The following is an 18,302-nucleotide window of genomic DNA, read 5'->3' as shown; positions in this document are numbered from 1 at the left end:
ACCACTCGAATGGCAGGAGGTGCATCCTCAGACCCAAGATGAAGAAGCAGATGAGGATTTTTTGGGGAATGGCAGTCTGTTATAGAGGATTTATTTCTGACATTTCAGCTCCGATCAGTCCCCTAACCAACCTCAACCAGGAAGCTGCATTAGAAACAGTTCAGGGGACAGTGCAGTGCCACCTGGCATTTCAGAGGATTCAACTGGCCCTCTGTGGGCCATCCCAACTTTGCTCTCTATTTTTTGTCCCGCAGACAGATGCCCCGAATGGAGGCCCGGGCGGTCTTTTGACCAAGGAGGTGGACAGGGCTGAGCTGTCCCAGCGGGACAAAAAGTACAGCACTCTGGACAAGAGCTGTGGCAAATTATACTCCCTTCACCTCTGCACTCCCCCTGTGAGTAGCCGTTTTTTGTTCAAAACAAAGGTGGAGGGATTGTGGACCGCACTGGAATGTGGGCCACTTCATTTCACTTCCCCCCTACTTGCACTTGAGTAAATTTGGTTGGAAGTGGCCTTTCAATGACTTACTCAAGTGAGAGTTCAAATATCAATGTGTCATTGTGTTGCATGTGCACACAGAATGAATCAAACTAAGTACAGATCACATTTCCTTTAATTTGAGCACATTTCAGCTTAAACATGTGTATCTGTAACACAAGTCTTTTACAATCATCACACAGAAAAAAATGTGGCTGGAGGTCACCCAATTTTAACAGAAGGATTTGTTTTTTAGCAGCATTATAATACATCGATAAACTTTGGGTTTGGGAGGACACTCGTGACAAAGGACTAGTCAAGACTCTTCATTGTTTCCTCCTCCTCCTCCTCCTCCTCAGGCTGGTAGTGACGATACTCTGGTTTCAGCTCCCAAGTGCTCTTGTGGGTTCCCCTAGTGTTGTACATGCCAATCTCTCTAATGATCTCTTTCAAATATGTCTTGGGGTAAAAACACAACATAAAGCAAAAGATGGAACAAAGAAATATATTCATTCCCACAAGTCAATATCATGCAAAAAAATGTTTTTGCAAATGCTCCTTTCCCCTGATTTCTAGGCAATATAGACAGCACGCATAGCTGGTCAGTTTCCAAACTCTGGCTCCATTGCTCTGCTCTTCCACCTTTGCTAGCTACACTGTCACTACATGGACTAAGGGGTTGCTCATTCCAGTCACAATTCTTCTTGTTCCAGGTGCTCCAATGGCAGAATGAGCTCCCGCCTTTGGTCAGAACAACTGAATCACTTCCTCATATCTCATCACCTAGGAACATCTCAAAGTTTCAATGGGATTTAAAAAACATTCCTGCTGTAAAATGGAAATCATATTTACATATTGTAGTCTTTATTTTAAATGTTTTTGTAGTAATTATTTTAGACTGTTTTCATCCTAGTCTCTTATCAGGTAAGGATCTTAATATGCATGCCCAACAGTTACACCTACCACTCCAGGGAAACACATGTTCAAGCATGTAAACATTGAGCTTCTTATTCTAAAAACTATTGGCTGTGATGGACTCAATTCTATAGCGTTCCATTAGGTCATCAATTATAATCTGCCTCTGTTTCACTCACAATTTACTTGTTATTGCCATAAGATCACAAAGTGTTTCCAAGACTTCAGATAATGAGTGTTCTAGCTACTTTAGTAGGCTTTATTTTAGTTGGTACTCCAGGACAGAATTGATGCAGTGGAGTGTATGCCCGGCGTTTGACTCACACTCAGCCCACATGTTATGCAATCAGATACAATTACAGTGAGAGAAGGACCTTGAGGTCTCATCAGCACCTACACAATGCTGTTCTCCGCTAGTTGCATTGGATCCACAGCACTGTATTGATCCATCCCTTGTGCACAGATACGTGCGTTTGTGCATGTGTGGACAAATGTAAGCCTCAAGGACTGTGTGAATAAACATGAGTACCAAGCTGTTAACATTTGTTTAACAAAGCAAGCAGGGATATCAGGAATATAGGTTTTTATCCAACCTCCCTTCCACCAAGATAGAGTGTGTGTGTCTGTGTGTGTGTGTGCCTGTGTCCAGCTCACCACAGGTTGCTTGGTGATGTCCACCAGATCCTTAATGTTGTAATACTGGTGTTTCTCAAATGCAGAGAAGAGCAGATCCAAAACAACCTGTCGCCCAGCTCTCACCATCCTTCCCTCAGACTTCTTTTTCTTCTCGTATTCCACCTGCAAGCACCTCAAGATGGTCAATCTTCTCTGCCAGACTGAACTGCATAAATTCAATCAATGTTTTTACAAACACACCTTAATTTAATCAAGAGGTTTATCTTTGTTTTGGTTTTTAGTTTTACTCACAACAGATTTAATCTAAACACGGCTTTGTGTACTTTAGATTTGTGATCTTCTTAATCTTTGTAATCTCACTGTATCAGTCACGGTCCTTTTTTTCCTTACTAGTGCGGTAAATAAATTTGTAGTGAGGACTAATTACATACACAGAGTGCCAGCATCCACTCAGTGCTGAAACATGCCCACACACAGTGCCTTTCTGAAGTGTGCAACTTACGTTGACAGTGTGGTTAGCCACAGGCTTAAAGATGTTTGTGACAGCTCTCTCCAGCTGCTGTGACAATCGCTGGGGTCTGGTGGACTTCTCGCTCTGCAGCCTGATTGGCATAGACATGCACACTACAGTATCTGATAACTATTTAAATACTGACCAAAGAGCAGTGACCCACACACATGCCTTCTGGGAAGCAGTGGCTGTTAGCAAACCACTACCAAAATACCATCTGGATGACAGCCACCCCAGTCATTACTTTTATTTTTTTTATGTCATTGAATAATGTTTTGGCAAAATGGGCAGGATAAGGGAGCATGGGAGGCTCTAAATGTTCCTCTATTGAGTCCTGTCAAAAGAGTGACCAACCATTTGAATATGCGGTTCTTGTAAATAGTGTTACAGAGAGTCTGATGAAAGCTGGAGATTTAACATAACAAAAATTGTGGACAGGATATTGAACTCTTTGTTCCATATTTTAAAGAAACTGAGCAAACCTAGGGAGTATTATGTGTTATCATGAGAGAAAATACAGGACAGTGTGTGTATGGCCTTTCATTATGCCTTGATTTAATGTGCCTTTGATATCATCTGATATGATGATTAAGATGAATAACATGTGATTAATATTTTCGTTTGGCATATTAAAAAAAACTGTTAACGGAATAATAACACCTCAGCACATAGCTAATTCTCTGCAATACTGCCTGCCTCCTTTTATCGCGCCCCGTCTGCATTTGTGCCATATAATTGAAATGACTGAGAAACCTGTTGAACCTGTTCAAGTAACAGTAAACGAGCTATGCTCATATAATCGACAGTACCAACAACAAAAGTGGAAACCTGATGAGATAGACTGTGATAACAGTTTACAAGTGTCAATGTAACAATATATCTAAATCCATGTAATCAAACATATATGCACACACACAATACTGAACACAACTTCATGTAGCTTCCAGTCACACACAAATTTTAGCAAACAGGGTCAATTATTTCACAAAAATTGTGTCCTCTTGTGGGTTCCTGCCAAAAAGCTTGCTCCATCCTCAAAGCTTTTCTTATCTTGGCCTGACCAATTATCTTCTGCACCTGTGAGGTCAAGCTGACTGTACATTCTCTGTATCTGTGACGTCGAACCTACCATATATTCTATGACTCCCTGATAATAAACTGTTCGACTCAGAAAGCTACTCCTTAGCACATCTCTGATCCGACCCTTATACAAGTAAAACCAACGTCTGTCTGCCACTTTATTTAAGACCACCGATTGAAAATCTGCAGATTAAAGCGACCCTTTAATTTCTGTAACCTCAATTGCCATGATTACAGTGTTTTTCTAGGTCAAGGGTGAAAAGTACAATCAAGTTTCCACAGGATGCAGACAACTGCCAAATGAAAACATTTCACAAAATGAAGAGCCAAGCTAATGCACAGAATTAAGCAACTGTTGATAGTTAATCTCGAGATGGTCTGTCCTATGTGGTTAACTGGGTTAGCATAGCAGCAGTGCATCAGCCAGTGCCAAGATGCAGATGATATAGCAATGCTATCTGTCAGCTTTGTTTTTAGCTCGGACACATGTTGATAAAAAAATTCCCCCATTTGCTCTGGATAATGTGTGGTCCAAAGCTCATGTTAAATGTGCAATCTTAAATTATTTTTGCACACAAGACTCTGGTCCATGGATGCAGGATAGTAAACTTGAAATGCAAATGTGAATTTTCCTTAATAGAAGCATTCCATCTTCCTGACTAGACCCATTTTTACCCCAGAGCTCCCCAGTTTAAAGCTACTTTAGGGCATATCCATTGATTTAGAAGATTTTAATTTATTAATCATTCCTAAAAACAAAAATTGAATCGTTCATCAATAGTTAGTTGCTCTCTTCCTGAAGTGCACTGTAATAAGGGGCCCCTGATGACAGGATTCAATCTTCTGTGGATTGCTCCCTGTTAACCTGAGCCGGAGGAAAGTTGCCCGTGACTGAAAAGCTCACTCACTTCTTCAGCTTCATGTAGCTGTCGTTGACCGCCGGCCTGCATTCCGCTCTTTGCACCACCACTCCCTCCAAGCTGATTTCATCTGGAACACAAGACAACAACCCGCCCCCCCACCCTTTCCCGTTTAACTCCTTGCAGACAGACTTTTAGCAAAAATATCAAAAGGCACAGATCCACTCAGACTGTCCAAGATCTCTTTGGTGTTTTCTTGCTGGCATTCAGCCATGCTGCTAAATGCCAGAGCAGAGTTCAATGACTTGTTATTTAATCCCCTTCGGAAAACAATCAAGAGGTTATAAACAAAAATTAAATCAGTAGAGGAGTTTAGTAGTCATGGGACAAAAAAACAAAATAAATCAAATCCATCTGCTCATCTCTCCTCATTTCAAAGTAATTCCAAACCCAGAAATGTGTGTCACTAGATACTGAATTTGAATCATTTACATTTTAATTAATCAACTTGAATAATTGCTTTAAATCTTAATTTTATTGACCCCAAAGGGGAGCAGTCGAAAGAAAAAGAAGAACATTAATACTTGCATTAAATCTCAATTTTAATCACACAATTTGAATTTCTATTGTTTAACTTGAATAACTGCATTGAAAAAATAAATCTGAGTAGCATAATTACCTTCTCTAGTTGTACAGCAGCCCCTTATTATTATTGCAAGTGGAAAAAGAACCAAAAGTCCTCGGAATTTTGAAGCCAAAAACTAACCAACTTCTGCATAACAGACGAACAAGGTCGAACCGTGCTGTCACAAAGACCTCATGTTTGAAGTTCCATCCAAATTGATCCATAGTTCAGATATTAGCGAATATACATACACTACTCACAAAAAGTTAGGGATATTCGGCTTTCGGGTGAAATTTCAGGACGAACATAAAATGCACTATAATCTTTACAGGTGAACTTAATTTGACCTTCTCTAAACTTTTGAATGCACATGTCCAACTGTTCAATGTTTCAGTACTTTTTGCACAACTTGCTGTTCTCTCACAAGGAGCTGAACGGCAAAATTCACATCAGCGTGGTCTGCGTGCTAGACGACCTGCAAGGGTACCTGACCACAGCACCAGGCACAAGCATCATTGTCTTGCATGGGCCAGGGAGCATTTACGCTGGACGAGGAACCAGTGGGCCTCAGTGCTGTTCTCTGATGAAAGTTGATTCACGTTAAGCAGAAATTATGGCCGCCAATGATGTTGGAGAGGTCAAGGAGAGCGCTATGCATCAGTCACATCAGACACACCTGCCCACACTGTAACACCACCAAACAAGCCTTTGGTGGTGGTGGTGTTACAGTGTGGGCAGGTGTGTCTAGTCAATAAAGAACTGCCCTACACTTTGTGAATGGTACAGTGACAAGCCCATATGCCTGAATAACATCATTAATCCAGTCATTGTGCCCCTGTTTGAACAACACAGGCCTAATTTCATCTTCATGGACGACAATGCTCCTTCTCATCAAGGTCGCATCATAAGGGAACGGCTGCTGGAGACTGGGGTACCTCAAATGGAGTGCCTGCACTTTCTCCAGACCTGAATCCCATAGAAAACCTATGGGATCAGCTGAGTCGCCATGTAGAGGCTCGTAACTCTGTGCCCCAGAACCTCAATGACCTCAGGGCCGCCCTTCAAGAAGAGTGGGGTGCCATGCCTCAGCAGACAATAAGTCGACTTGTGAACAGAGACGTGGTTGTCAAGCTGTAATTGATGCTCAAGGGCACATGACAAGTTATTGAGACATTGACAGTTTTTGTTGTGGTATACCCACCACTATTGTTGGTTTTTGTTTTCAATAAATTGTTTGAGATGAGGAAATCACCATTGCATGCTACTACTTAAATGCTCTACTTTCATGATATAATATCACTGTCGCGTGAACCTTTTACATTTTCGATACATTTCACCCAAAAGCCAAATATCCCTAACTTTTTGTGAGTCACACACACACACACACACACACACACACACACACACACACAGTAGTAAAAAAAGAAATTGCTCCAACAAAATAGATACTCCGGTGGCCTTTCCTGCTTGACATGAACTAGTTGCATTTAAGCAGTTTATATTAATAAAACAAAATGGCACCCCCCCTCAGCTACAATTATGTGCAATTATTGTCTGGCGAGTGGCCAGTGCATTTAATAGCCACTCCACTATAAAATCCGCACACAACTGAGTCCTGAGCATGTGCTCACACATACTGTACATGGACATGAACATTTAAGATTCTACCAAATGCCCTGCCATGTACAGCAGAGTAGCTTTAGGTGATGCTCGACCTAGCATCTCATCTCCAGCATCCACAGGGATTCAGAGTAAATGGAAGAGAGCCCAAGTGCACTTGGAAAAAGAGAGAGAGAGAGACTAGAAATGGATTGTTGAGTGACCACAGAAAGTGTAGCTTAAGGCATCTGCGGGGGTGGAATTCAGAACACTTTTGTTGCATAAAAATAGTGCCTATCCTTGACACCTGTGCAACCTTCTCGTTACCGTAAAATTTTTTTGGCAGAATGTGACCATTTTGTTTGAACCTGAAGCGCACAGCAGAGATGTCACGTGCACTAAACGACACTACAGCCGAGGCAACTATTAAACCAGGCTTAACGCAATCAGACGTGTTACGGGTAGACCCCGTTAGGACACCCTGTTTTGGCTCATTTCCATTATTTTCTAATCCCAATGTTGACAGGTATGCTAATTGATCGTGCAGGAGAGCCTTTTAATTTTTAGGCCCCCCCCTCGGGGGCGCTAGACAATTGCCCTTATTTACTTTGCCACATGGATAATTGCGATCAAATGCCGCAAAACAAGAGCAAATTATACACAGCAGAACTTTATGGGCATGTCTGCGCTTGCATTTCATTAGCACAATATATTTTGTGAATCGGACACTATGATCGGGCAGATAGCGGTTGATGCACAATTCATGGTGCTATTAGCAGCCGCAATCCATTCTTTGTGAATTTGCCCAACAGAGCGGCTGCCGTGAATTGTCTTTCCTCTCTGACCCAATTTTCTTTTACCTTTAAAATAAAAAACATAGTTTTTGTTTTTTGACATGCACCTCTTTGAAGCTAAAGCGATGACTGAGACATGCTTGTGAGACAAGGAATGCAGAGTGAGACCACAGGAGGAGGAAGCAGGAGAAAAGAGATCTCATGGGTCTAAGAGGTCTCCCACATGGAAGACTCCATCTGCTCCTGGCGACCTCTCCCCTGAGCTCCCATCCCGCCTGTGCTGCAGAGCTCATGCACACCACCACCCCATGTCCTCTGCTCACCCTCTCTAGATACCATCTCACCCCCTCACCTTCTCATCCACATCGAAAGATAATTCTGAAAGGTGTCAACAACACCGGGCCCACACAGTTTCCAACCTTAAATCCCTGTCTTTATCGGTGAAGATATTAGGTATTATTAAGGTAGATATTAGCACTAAAGGCAACGTGGCACTTGAATAAAAAAATCATGACAAGTGTTTTTGGAGCCATTTTGGTCATGAACGGGTCAAGATTCAACATTCAAGAGGTTTATTCGTCACATACATATACATACTTCCATACATATACTACTCACAAAAAGTTAGGGATATTCGGCTTTCGGGTGAAATTTCAGGATGAACCTAAAATGCACTATAATGTTTACAGGTGAACTTAATTTGACCTTCTCTAAACTTTTGAATGCACATGTCCAACTGTTCAATGTTTCAGTTCTTTTTGCACAACCTGCTGTTCTCGAACAAGGAGCTGAACAGCAAAATTCACAACAGGTGTTTGATCCATGAATCGGACAATACATTTCCTGGTTCAATTAGAATTGGTATTTAAACAGTCCTCTTCATCATGCTGTACTACCTGAATAACATCATTAATCCAGTCATTGAGCCCCTGCATGAACAACACAGGCCTAATTTCATCTTCATGGACGACAATGCTCCAGCTCATCGAAGTCGCATCATTAGGGAACGGCTGCTGGAGACTGGGGTACCTCAAATGGAGTGGCCTGCACTTTCTTCGGACCTGAATCCCATAGAAAACCTATGGGTATCAGCTCAGCTGAGTCGCCGTGTAGAGGCTCGTAACTCTGTACCCCAGAACCTCAATGACCTCAGGGCCGCCCTTCAAGAAGAGTGGGGGGCCAGGCCTCAGCAGACAATAAGTCAACTTGTGAACAGCATGAGACGTGGTTGTCAAGCTGTACTTGATGCTCAAGGGCACATGACAAGTTATTGAGACAGACATTTTTTGTTGTGGTATACCCACCACTGTTGTTGGCTTTTGTTTCAATAAATTGTTTGAGATGAGGAAATCACCATTGCATGCTTCTACTTAGATGCCCTACTTTTACGATGTAATATCACTGTAGCGTGAACTTTTTACATTTTCTACTCAAACTCAACAGCAAAAAGTCAGAGCTCATGGTTGTGGCACCAAAGCCGCTGCTCCGGAAGGTTGGAGATCTCCTCGTCGACGGCTGTTCGATCAAAACATCTCCCGAGGTCTGCAACCTGGGTGTTATTCTGGACTCTACCCTCTCCTTTCAGTCTCACATCAGATCCATCACCAAGTCCGCCTTCTATCACCTCAAAAACATCTCCCATCTCCGTCCCTCACTCTCAGCCTCCATGGCAGAAACCCTCATCCATGCTTTTATTACCTCCCGGTTTGACTACTGTAACGGAGTCTTGTCTGGGATTTCCAGCAAAGTCCTGGTCAGGTTCCAATATGTGCAGAACTCGGCTGCCAGGGTTCTCACTCACACGAAGCCTTGGCAGCACATCACGCCCACCCTCATCCACCTCCACTGGCTCTCGGGCAAGTTCTGCATCTCTTACAAACTCCTCCTCCTCCTCACATACAAATCCCTTCACGCACTCACTCCCCAGTACCTGTCCGACCTCCTCCACCAGCACACTCCATCCTGGAACTTGCGGTCCTTAGACGTGGGTCTGCTGTCTGTCCCCCGTACCAGATTACGAACTTTCGGGGACAGAGCTTTCAGCGTGGCAGCCCCTACCCTCTGGAATTCTCTCCCTCCCGTAATCCGTAACGCCCTGACCCTGGACACTTTCAAAACAACCCTCAAGAGCCACCTTTTCACCATGGCCTTTCCCCATTAGTTAGTTAAGCTATACCTTTGTTTTGTTCCTCTCTCCCTTAATCTGTCTGTCTCCCCCCTTGCCCCTCTCCTGTAAAGCGACCTTGGGTTTTTTGAAAGGCGCTATATAAGTTAAAGTTATTTTTATTAATATTATATCTTTTCAAAACATCATTCATTCCAGTAGGGTTATTAGCGATTCTGCCAGTGGTTACTTCGATTCCATTGACTGCTTTTTAACTTATGTTTTTAACTGCCATGCCAGCACTTTACTAGCTTTTCCTCCTTGCTCATAGTATCGTTGTTGAGACCTGACGATGGATTTCTCTGTTTGGTATGTATTCAAGTTAGTATATTCAATTTTCTTTTAGTTTGTTTACCGAAGTTCTGTCGGTCCTTAATTGGTGTTCTGATCATTTTTTTCAAGCCCTTGATTTCAAACTCAATTAAGTCAAGTTTAGGACAACATTTAATGCCTGTTTCCTGGGTCTTACGACCTCCAAACATCGGTTGAATTGAAGTCCCTCATAAAATACATTGCTTATTAAGATTCCTTGCTAAGAGAAAGTAGCTTATCAGACTATGTATCAAGAACTAGGCGTCTAGGCAAAAAATTTAATCTCCAGAACCACACCAGACACTTGTGCCATATGGAGGAAAATATTTTGAATAAAGGCAGGGTCATTGAAGTTGGTTTCTTGTAAGTACACTATATCTGCACTGAGTTTCTTCAGGTATGAATAGACTTGGTGCCCTTGGTGTTGAATGTTATGAATGTAATCAGAGTCATCATTGGATTTTTGCACAGTCATGGTATAATCATCTCTATCCCACCACAAATCTATGATTAACATAAACGCCAAATACCTTGCAATGACTTCTCAAAATGAAAAATTACACAAATTATAGTACGATCCAAAGTACAGATAAAATACATAGACAATTATCCCAAAGCTTGTCTCCCCAACTGAATCAAGCCGTAAGATTCCATGTTGTGAGAATGTCTTGCGATTATGCAACCTCATCATTACCCTACTTACAGAGGTTCTGTTTCTCATTACAGTGCACATCTTATCAGTGCTTTAACAGAAACTGTAACAGAGGAGAGCGCGCAACTCAGAGGTAGTCACATGAGTGGCCTACACTAAACTCTAATATCCTATGGGAGTAGATCTTTGAAAAAACAAATACTAGGAACAAAAAGAAACCCATGTACAATAAAATAACTTGGCTGATAGCAGCACCACCATTTGTATGACCAAAATTACATAAAAAATTTAAAGTTTAAAGAGAAAAGATCCTGAACAATGTGGTGGGGTGTCAAAAAACATTGACTGTGCATATGTAGCCGTTAAAGTAAAATAAACAATCACACAAGGGCTTCATTGGCTCAGACTAAGCTGCAACATAGAGTCAGGAATATTGCAAACCCCAAATTAAAACACAAATACCTTGAAATAATAGTATGCAGCTGGAATGGAAGCACCAAGGTGTAGGTGATAGTGTCCATATCAGCTGATCCCAGGACCGGAAGGAAAAAGTAAAAATCATCTGCTAGAAATTGCCAGTGTAGCAAGGTGTCTTAATGGAGAACAGGCTATGTGTAAAATAGCACCAACAATCTATTTGAACCATTAATTGTAGAATGGCTTAGCTTCTTCAGATGTGTTGAAAGTTTGATTTTCTCCATCTTCGAGTGTGACTCGCAGGCAGACAGGATGTAGGAGTCTGAAGTGTACATGTTTGCGGTACAGAACAGCTTTAACCTCATTAAACGTGGCACATTTAGACAAGTCTGCACTGAAGTCAGGGTAAAATCTCAAGTTGTTGTTCTGGTAGCTGAGCTTGTGCTAGCCCTGTGCAGTGCTTGTTCCTTATCTCTTCCGGGGGCTTGCCAAATACTTCTGGGCCCATGGTTTCCATCAGTATTTGAGACTAATTGAGTCAGGTCTTGTCCGGTCTCTCCGTCTTTGGGCACATTTTTTATCCGTATGTTGGTTCATCTTGACCGGTTTTCTATGTCGTCAACTTGGACCAGGAGGTTGGTATTGTCTGTTTCCAGTTTATGAATAACTGCCTCAGCAAGATTTTCAAAGTTTTCGCCCGCCGCGCCTCTGACTCTGGTTAGGCGCCCCTGGAAAGTGTTGACTGTCTCATGGAGTGCATCTACTCTGACCTCTCACATCAAAATTAATGAATACGATTGGGCTCATTAGAACCGCAAGACTCTCACCTTTATAGCCATGCATGCATACATAAGGTATGTTAGATTCAGGTTCCTAAACATGCTGTGTTCTGCATTTAGGGTTCAATTCAATGTTATTCTCGCCTTTTCTTCCTTTTCCCTATTTCTGCACACTGGGGTACCTAAACAGTCATGGAATTTTAGAAATGGCTACGGCTAGCTGAGACTCTTGTGAATCCAAATAGCCCAATTGCATAAATGTGTGACGAAATATGGCGTCATAGTAACCATTTCAATATGGTGACAGAATTTTTATTTATTTTTTTAACTTGACCTTCCTGTATAAAATGACCTATTGTGATCTCTAGGATAATCAGCCTTGTGAAACTCTAGACCCACTATCTAGACAGTAAGACCATTTAGAAAAAGTATGGGATGTCCAGGTACATTGAAGATAAGTGGGTTTTTCTGAGCCATTTTCAGAAAATCTTCTAAACCAATTGTTAAAATTGTCGCACAAAACTCCAATTTTCTAAAGTTATTGATACTGTATCACAGCATTGAGTTTTGTAAAGGGTTTTTCAAGGTCATGGGGTCTTCAGGCAGTCCATTTTGACCCTTTCCCCCAGCATTTGACCACGAGAGAGAGTGAGAGGCACCCAAGTGTCACGTCAGACCATTTGAAACCGTTTACATCAGCATGGTCTGCATGCTAGACGACCTGCAAGGGTACCTGACCACACCACCAGGCACAAGCATCCTCGTCTGGCACTGGCCAAGGAGCATTTACGCTGGACGAGGGACCAGTGGGCCTCAGTGCTGTCCTCTGATGAAACTCTAGTCACATTGAGCAGAAATTATGGTCGCCAACGATGTTGAAGACGTCAAGGAGAGCGCTATGCATCAGCCACATTTGTCACCAAACGAGCCTTTGGTGGTGGTGGTGGTGGTGTTACAGTGTGTGCAGGTGTGTCTAGTCAATACAGAACTGCCCTACACTTTGTGAATGGTACAGTGACAAGCCCATACTACCTGAATAACATCATTAATCCAGTCATTGTTCCCCTACATCAGGGGTCTCAAACTCGCGGCCCGCGGGACGATATTTTGTGGCCCCCTACTTGATATCAAAGTTTAGTGTTTTCTCACACGCACCTTTTTGCCGAGTCGTTGCCCTGGGCATTTTATTTTATTATCACTTATGGGCTACCGTAGCTCAGGCTCGTGACAGCTTCTGGTGGTGTTTGTTGACAAGTTAGCCAACGCGTTAGTCACTTGGTTGAAACGTAATTCCGGAGTGACACTAAGTGGAAGGAAAATATATCCTGTCACCCAGTGCAAGGTACAGAGGACTTAGGAAGTGGGCGGACTCAAGAGTAATCAGTGAACTAATAAAGACAGCATAGTGTTGCAATAGGAAAGGGAAAAGAAGTTGTACTTTTTTTTTTTTGAATACTTGATGCGGCCCAGCCTCACCCAGGCTCTACCTCCAGCGGCCCCCAGGTAAGTTGAGTTTGAGACCCCTGCCCTACATGAACGACACAGGCCAAATTTAATCATTCAATCGTATTCATGGACGACAATGCTGCAGCTCATCGAGGTCGCATCATTAGGGAACGGCTGCTGGAGACTGAGGTACCTCAAATGGAGTGGCCTGCACTTTCTCCAGATCTGAATCCCATAGAAAACTAATGGGATCAGCTGAGGCGCCGTGTAGAGGCTCGTCACTCTGTACCCCAGAACCTCAATGACTTGAAGGCCGCCCTTCAAGAAGAGTGGGGGGCCAGGCCTCAGCAGACAATAAGTCGACTTGCGAACAGCATGAGACGTGGTTGTCAAGCTGTACTTGATGCTCAAGGGCACATGACAAGTTATTGAGACTGACAGTTTTTGTTGTGGTAAACCCACCACGGTTGTTGGCTTTTGTTTCAATCAATTGTTTGAGATGAGGAAATCACCATTGCATGCTTCTACTTAAATGCCCTACTTCCATGATATATCACTGTAGCGTGAACATTTTCCATAAATGTCACAAAAAGTTAGGGATATTTGGCTTTTGGGTGAGTAACACACACGCTTTTTTAAAGTATTTATTTTTGCGCGGAAATCTACTCGCAGCAAGTCCGTCAAAATTGGTCTACTACACACAGGCAGACAGACACAGGCAACAGCTACTGTCCTGTGAAACTTGTTACTATGTTACACAGTAATTCATTTCAAAACATCATTATTAGCCAACTCTGAAATAATTAATATCAAGTTCAAGAGATTACAAAGTTAGCTCGTGCAAGGGTAGGATCAACTTTGATACTAAAGTTGATACTGAATTGGTTTACATTATTGGATTTTTTTCATCATGAAATAAATGTGAATCGAGGCTTTACATTTTCACCGCTGAATCTCACCTCAAATCTGACGCATTTAGCTGTTAGAAATCACATAAATCCTGTGCATAGTATATTTTATATATTTGACCATTCTTGTTTTGCCTTTTATGGCTATTTGTGTATATTTGAAAATGTAATGTTTTACTTTACATCCTATTTTATTCATCTCAGACTGTTAAGCTTTTTTGCAATGGTAATCGTCTGTGAACACGCACCAAGTCATTCTGATCAGTCCTGAAAATAAAATATAAGAAGAGTAATTCACAAAAATATAAGGCACAAATTGTGGAATGACAATCTTAAGTAGCCATTTCAATTAACGATTTTCCCTTTTTGAGTATAAGTATAACTTCTAAACACTTAAAATTGGTGACAATACGATATAACAACGACAAGACTGCTAGTAAATTAACACAATTCTCATCGTGTGGAAGCTCAAGAAAAGATACAATCTGGAATAGTACATGGTTGCTCTTGATCGTCTCAAATAATTACTTCCAAGAATTACCACAAGCTTAAACAAGGAATTAAAAGTAAAAATAGTTAAATAAAATAGACTGCCTCAGTTTCCTCTCTGTCCATTCAATTAAATCTGTGTGTAAATAAATATTGTCTAGAAATTTGTTTCTCCAGGAAACTTTGAGAACTTAAAACAAAAGAAAAACCCTCAACAGCATACTATACATCTTCTCCATTCTTAACATATTTGAAGACTTTAAGAATATAGTAGGTTTCATTTATTTTCCATTGTTCTACAGTATGCAGAGCCTGTCGACAGCACAGGGTAAAAAATAAAACAATGTTTTGTCGTTGGTTTTATATGACTAAAAGCTAGTCTGAATAATTTTTGAATCAAAATGTGATTAATATGCATTACTGTAGTGATAAGTATTAACGTCTAGAAATGCACCTGCAATGGGAGACAGGATTAAAACGCAATGCTAGTAGACAGCCAGCCAAATAATGGGCCATTTTCTCTACAGGAACCAGAAAATCTGAACACACACACACACACACACACACACACACACACACACACACACACACACACACACACACACACACACACACACACACACACACACACGTTTGCCAACCACTTGTTATGTTGGTAAAGAGGAAAGATCAATTACCATAAATGCATTTCCGCTTTCTGCCATTTACATACTAAGTACAGCGTTTGAGCACTGATCCTGTCTCTACTTTACATCTGTAGAAAAGAACATATCATGCAGAGCAGGCTGAATATTGTATGCTGCAGCGCAATTCAAAATAAAATTGGATTTGTATTAAATTGTGGGCAATAGATGGAAGGCTCACAGCATTATGTTTTAGCTGGAAGCTTGAATTTATGTACAGTACATGTTTGGCAAGGGGTTCACTTAACACAACTGAGTTTACAGCACTTTTCCCTTACCATCTGGACATTAGGGGCTAAGAATTGGGTGTGTATGTGTTTGAAATCCATGGTAATCTATTTCTCACCCCCCCCTCCCTCGCGCTCTCGTGACGGCATGCCCATCCCCTCCTGAGGAGAAAAGGGAAAATGAGCGAGGAGAGAGACAGAGGGGGGAGGGACAGAAGCACTGAGATGCATTTTATTTTATTTTTTTTACCAACCAGTGCGCTACGAGGCTGTACCTATCTGCCTGCTGCTTTCTACACTCTCGACTATCACACATTTGTTTTTACTGTCCAAACGACAATACTTCTTCAATCTGGACCAGGCAGACATCTCATACACTTAGTACCAGGCACACGGCAGGGAAGAAAAACGTTTTCTTTTGTACTGCTTCGTTTCCGCGCACACTCTGACTTGGTGGGCGGCTGAGGTAAGAGGAAGAGCATCAGCTTGAGCAGAGCATGGAATGGAACCTACGAAGGATGGACAGTGAACTCAGGCAGATCAACCCGGACTTGCTGCAACCCAGCAAGAGCTTCAAGAAGACCTCAGCAGGCACAATCACCCTCAACGTGGGGGGCTTCCTTTATGTGGCACACCGTACCACCCTGGTGAAGTACCAAGGCACCTTGCTGGAGGAGCTGGCTAGTGGGAAGAAGCCTGTGCAGCACACCGATTCCATGGGCAATCCCTTTATTGACAGGGATGGACCTGTTTTCCGCCACGTGCTTAACTACCTGCGCACGAGCGACCTGCAGTTGCCTGATGACTTTCGGGAGGCAGGTCTCCTACGGAGGGAAGCAGAGTTCTACCAGCTGAGGGAGTTAGTGGATGCGGTGGTGGAGTGGGAAGGCCAGAGGGCAGCCCAGAGAGAACCTGCCTTGCTGGAAGTGACAGACAGCCACGAGCGCTCGCAGGGCCTCAAGGTGTACTGCAGCGACCCAGCATTTATCGACAAGGTCAAAGCGAGGCTGGTGCAGATCTCCAAGAGCCGCCTGGATGGCTTCCCTGAAGAGTTTGAGGTCTCATCCAACATTATCCAGTTCCGCCACTTCATCAAGTCAGAACCAGGCTCACGGCTGGTCCTGAAGGAGGACAGCACATTCCTGTGTACACTGGACTGCCTAAAGCTGGAGACTGTGATGCTTGCCTTCAAGGGTGGCTTCAAGCTCATCACCAGCCTAGACAGCAGCAAGGGATCCATGGTGGCAGCTGAGGCCCTGCACTTCGTCAAGTAGGACGGTATGAAAGATGGGTGAGAAGGGAGGGAGGGAGAAGTGCAGTTGGAGATTAGAGTCAGAAGAAGAGTGAGCAGTACCTGAATTCCAAATTTCAAACAGAACTGATCTTAACATGTTAACTTTGCAGACCTAGTCATTTGCATTACTGTGCCGTTGTGGGGAAAGAGGAGAGAGAAGGTTGGTGGGGCCGAAAAAAAAAAAAAGACAGTCCGGTCCTCTAGCTGCCACACATAAAAAAAAAAAAAAAAGGCAATACAAAAAGACCCACATTTTGGCATCAATACTTGGCACAATTGAGACCACTACTGGCATGAACAATGCAAACTACAATCAGCACGATTTATCATGAGCTAGACACTCTGTCACACACTCCAGAACTCACAGCAACAGAACCAAAAGGCTTCTATTGCCATGTCAATTTAAGTTGTAAAGGCCTTCAAAAATATGAGAAATGTTTTTTGTATTGTACAGTATGTGTGCCATGTTTTAAGTAGATTTATTAGTTACTTGGGAATATGCCTGCCCCCCCCCACCCCCACCCCCCCATGCCCGTCTCCCTTGCTTTCTCCCTGTGGAGAGCCTTTAGGAAGTGCCATACAACAAATTACACTAGTATGGGGGCAAACTGGCCAAACACACTGCCTAAAAAATTAAAACACTGGAGAATTGTGACCTGCTTATTCACCATTGTCTTGATCATGCCTGCTTGCCCTGTTATGTCAGGTGTGGTTTGTGTGCGTAAAAATTATTGTAAAGGGCTTTTTGGATCTTGCGTGATGCATGCGCACCAAATCAACCACTATGTGTTCGTTATCGTGAGCTTATCTGAAGTACAGTAAGCACTGCAACAAATGGCTGTACAAATAAAATGTCAAGGCAACTTTTGAGAATCCTTTCATTGTTTCTGTCTTTTCTGTCCTCAATGAACTGAGATGACCATCGGTTGAATTATCTGCTTGAAAGCTCCAGGATTTTTCATGTTAAATTACATTAATAAGGACCAACACAAAGTAGCGAGAAACATATACCCGCCACCCAAGGTTTTGCTGGCACAATGTCAGCACAGTGACATTCAAACCAGGGCCAACCAGTGAGAGAAATCCTGCCCTCGAGGAAGAGGCCAATCAATCACTCTCCCTCTCCTCCCAGATACAAGACACCCACATCCCGTGGTTACAAGTCAAACTAAAATGTGTAATGGTTTGCCAGCAGGTTAGTTAAATAAACCAGTTCCATTTTTGGGCAATCATTAAATTTTGGCCTCTTACAAACCCGCGTGGCGGGTTGTGAAGATGTTGATTAGGAGGGTGTGGGTTGGGCCCCAACAAACAGCCGTGGGGGGGGGGGGGGGGTGGTGTTCTCCCCTGAAGACGCACCTAGCATAGCATGTCTAGCATATCAGGCTCTGTATTTATTCTTTTTTTTTTTTTTTTTAAAACACAAGATCTGC

At 42.6% G+C, this 18,302-nt stretch overlaps 2 protein-coding genes across 2 annotated transcripts in view; one reads left to right on the top strand and one right to left on the bottom strand.

Annotated features, from left to right (window-relative positions):
* Positions 1 to 790: 790 nt before the first annotated feature.
* The window catches only part of LOC307244341 (general transcription factor IIF subunit 2-like), a gene marked incomplete at both ends in the record, with an annotated part of 37,316 nt that continues 19,804 nt past the window's right edge, over positions 791 to 18,302 (bottom strand). The window contains 4 exons of the mRNA XM_080019490.1: positions 791 to 937; positions 2,048 to 2,191; positions 2,532 to 2,631; positions 4,529 to 4,610. Of these exons, the coding sequence (XP_079875616.1) occupies positions 791 to 937; positions 2,048 to 2,191; positions 2,532 to 2,631; positions 4,529 to 4,610 (473 nt within the window). The remainder of the gene's footprint in view (positions 938 to 2,047; positions 2,192 to 2,531; positions 2,632 to 4,528; positions 4,611 to 18,302) is intronic.
* Positions 16,073 to 16,849, top strand: kctd4 (potassium channel tetramerization domain containing 4; the record flags this gene model as incomplete). The annotated part of the gene is made up of 1 exon (XM_080019734.1): positions 16,073 to 16,849. The coding sequence occupies one exon, from the start codon at positions 16,073 to 16,075 to the stop codon at positions 16,847 to 16,849; it is 777 nt and encodes a 258-aa protein (XP_079875860.1).

The sequence above is a fragment of the Zeus faber genome (genome assembly GCF_960531495.2).
Source record: "Zeus faber genome assembly, chromosome: 18".
In the NCBI taxonomy this organism is placed as follows: domain Eukaryota; kingdom Metazoa; phylum Chordata; class Actinopteri; order Zeiformes; family Zeidae; genus Zeus; species Zeus faber.
This window is presented reverse-complemented; position numbering and strand designations above follow the sequence as displayed.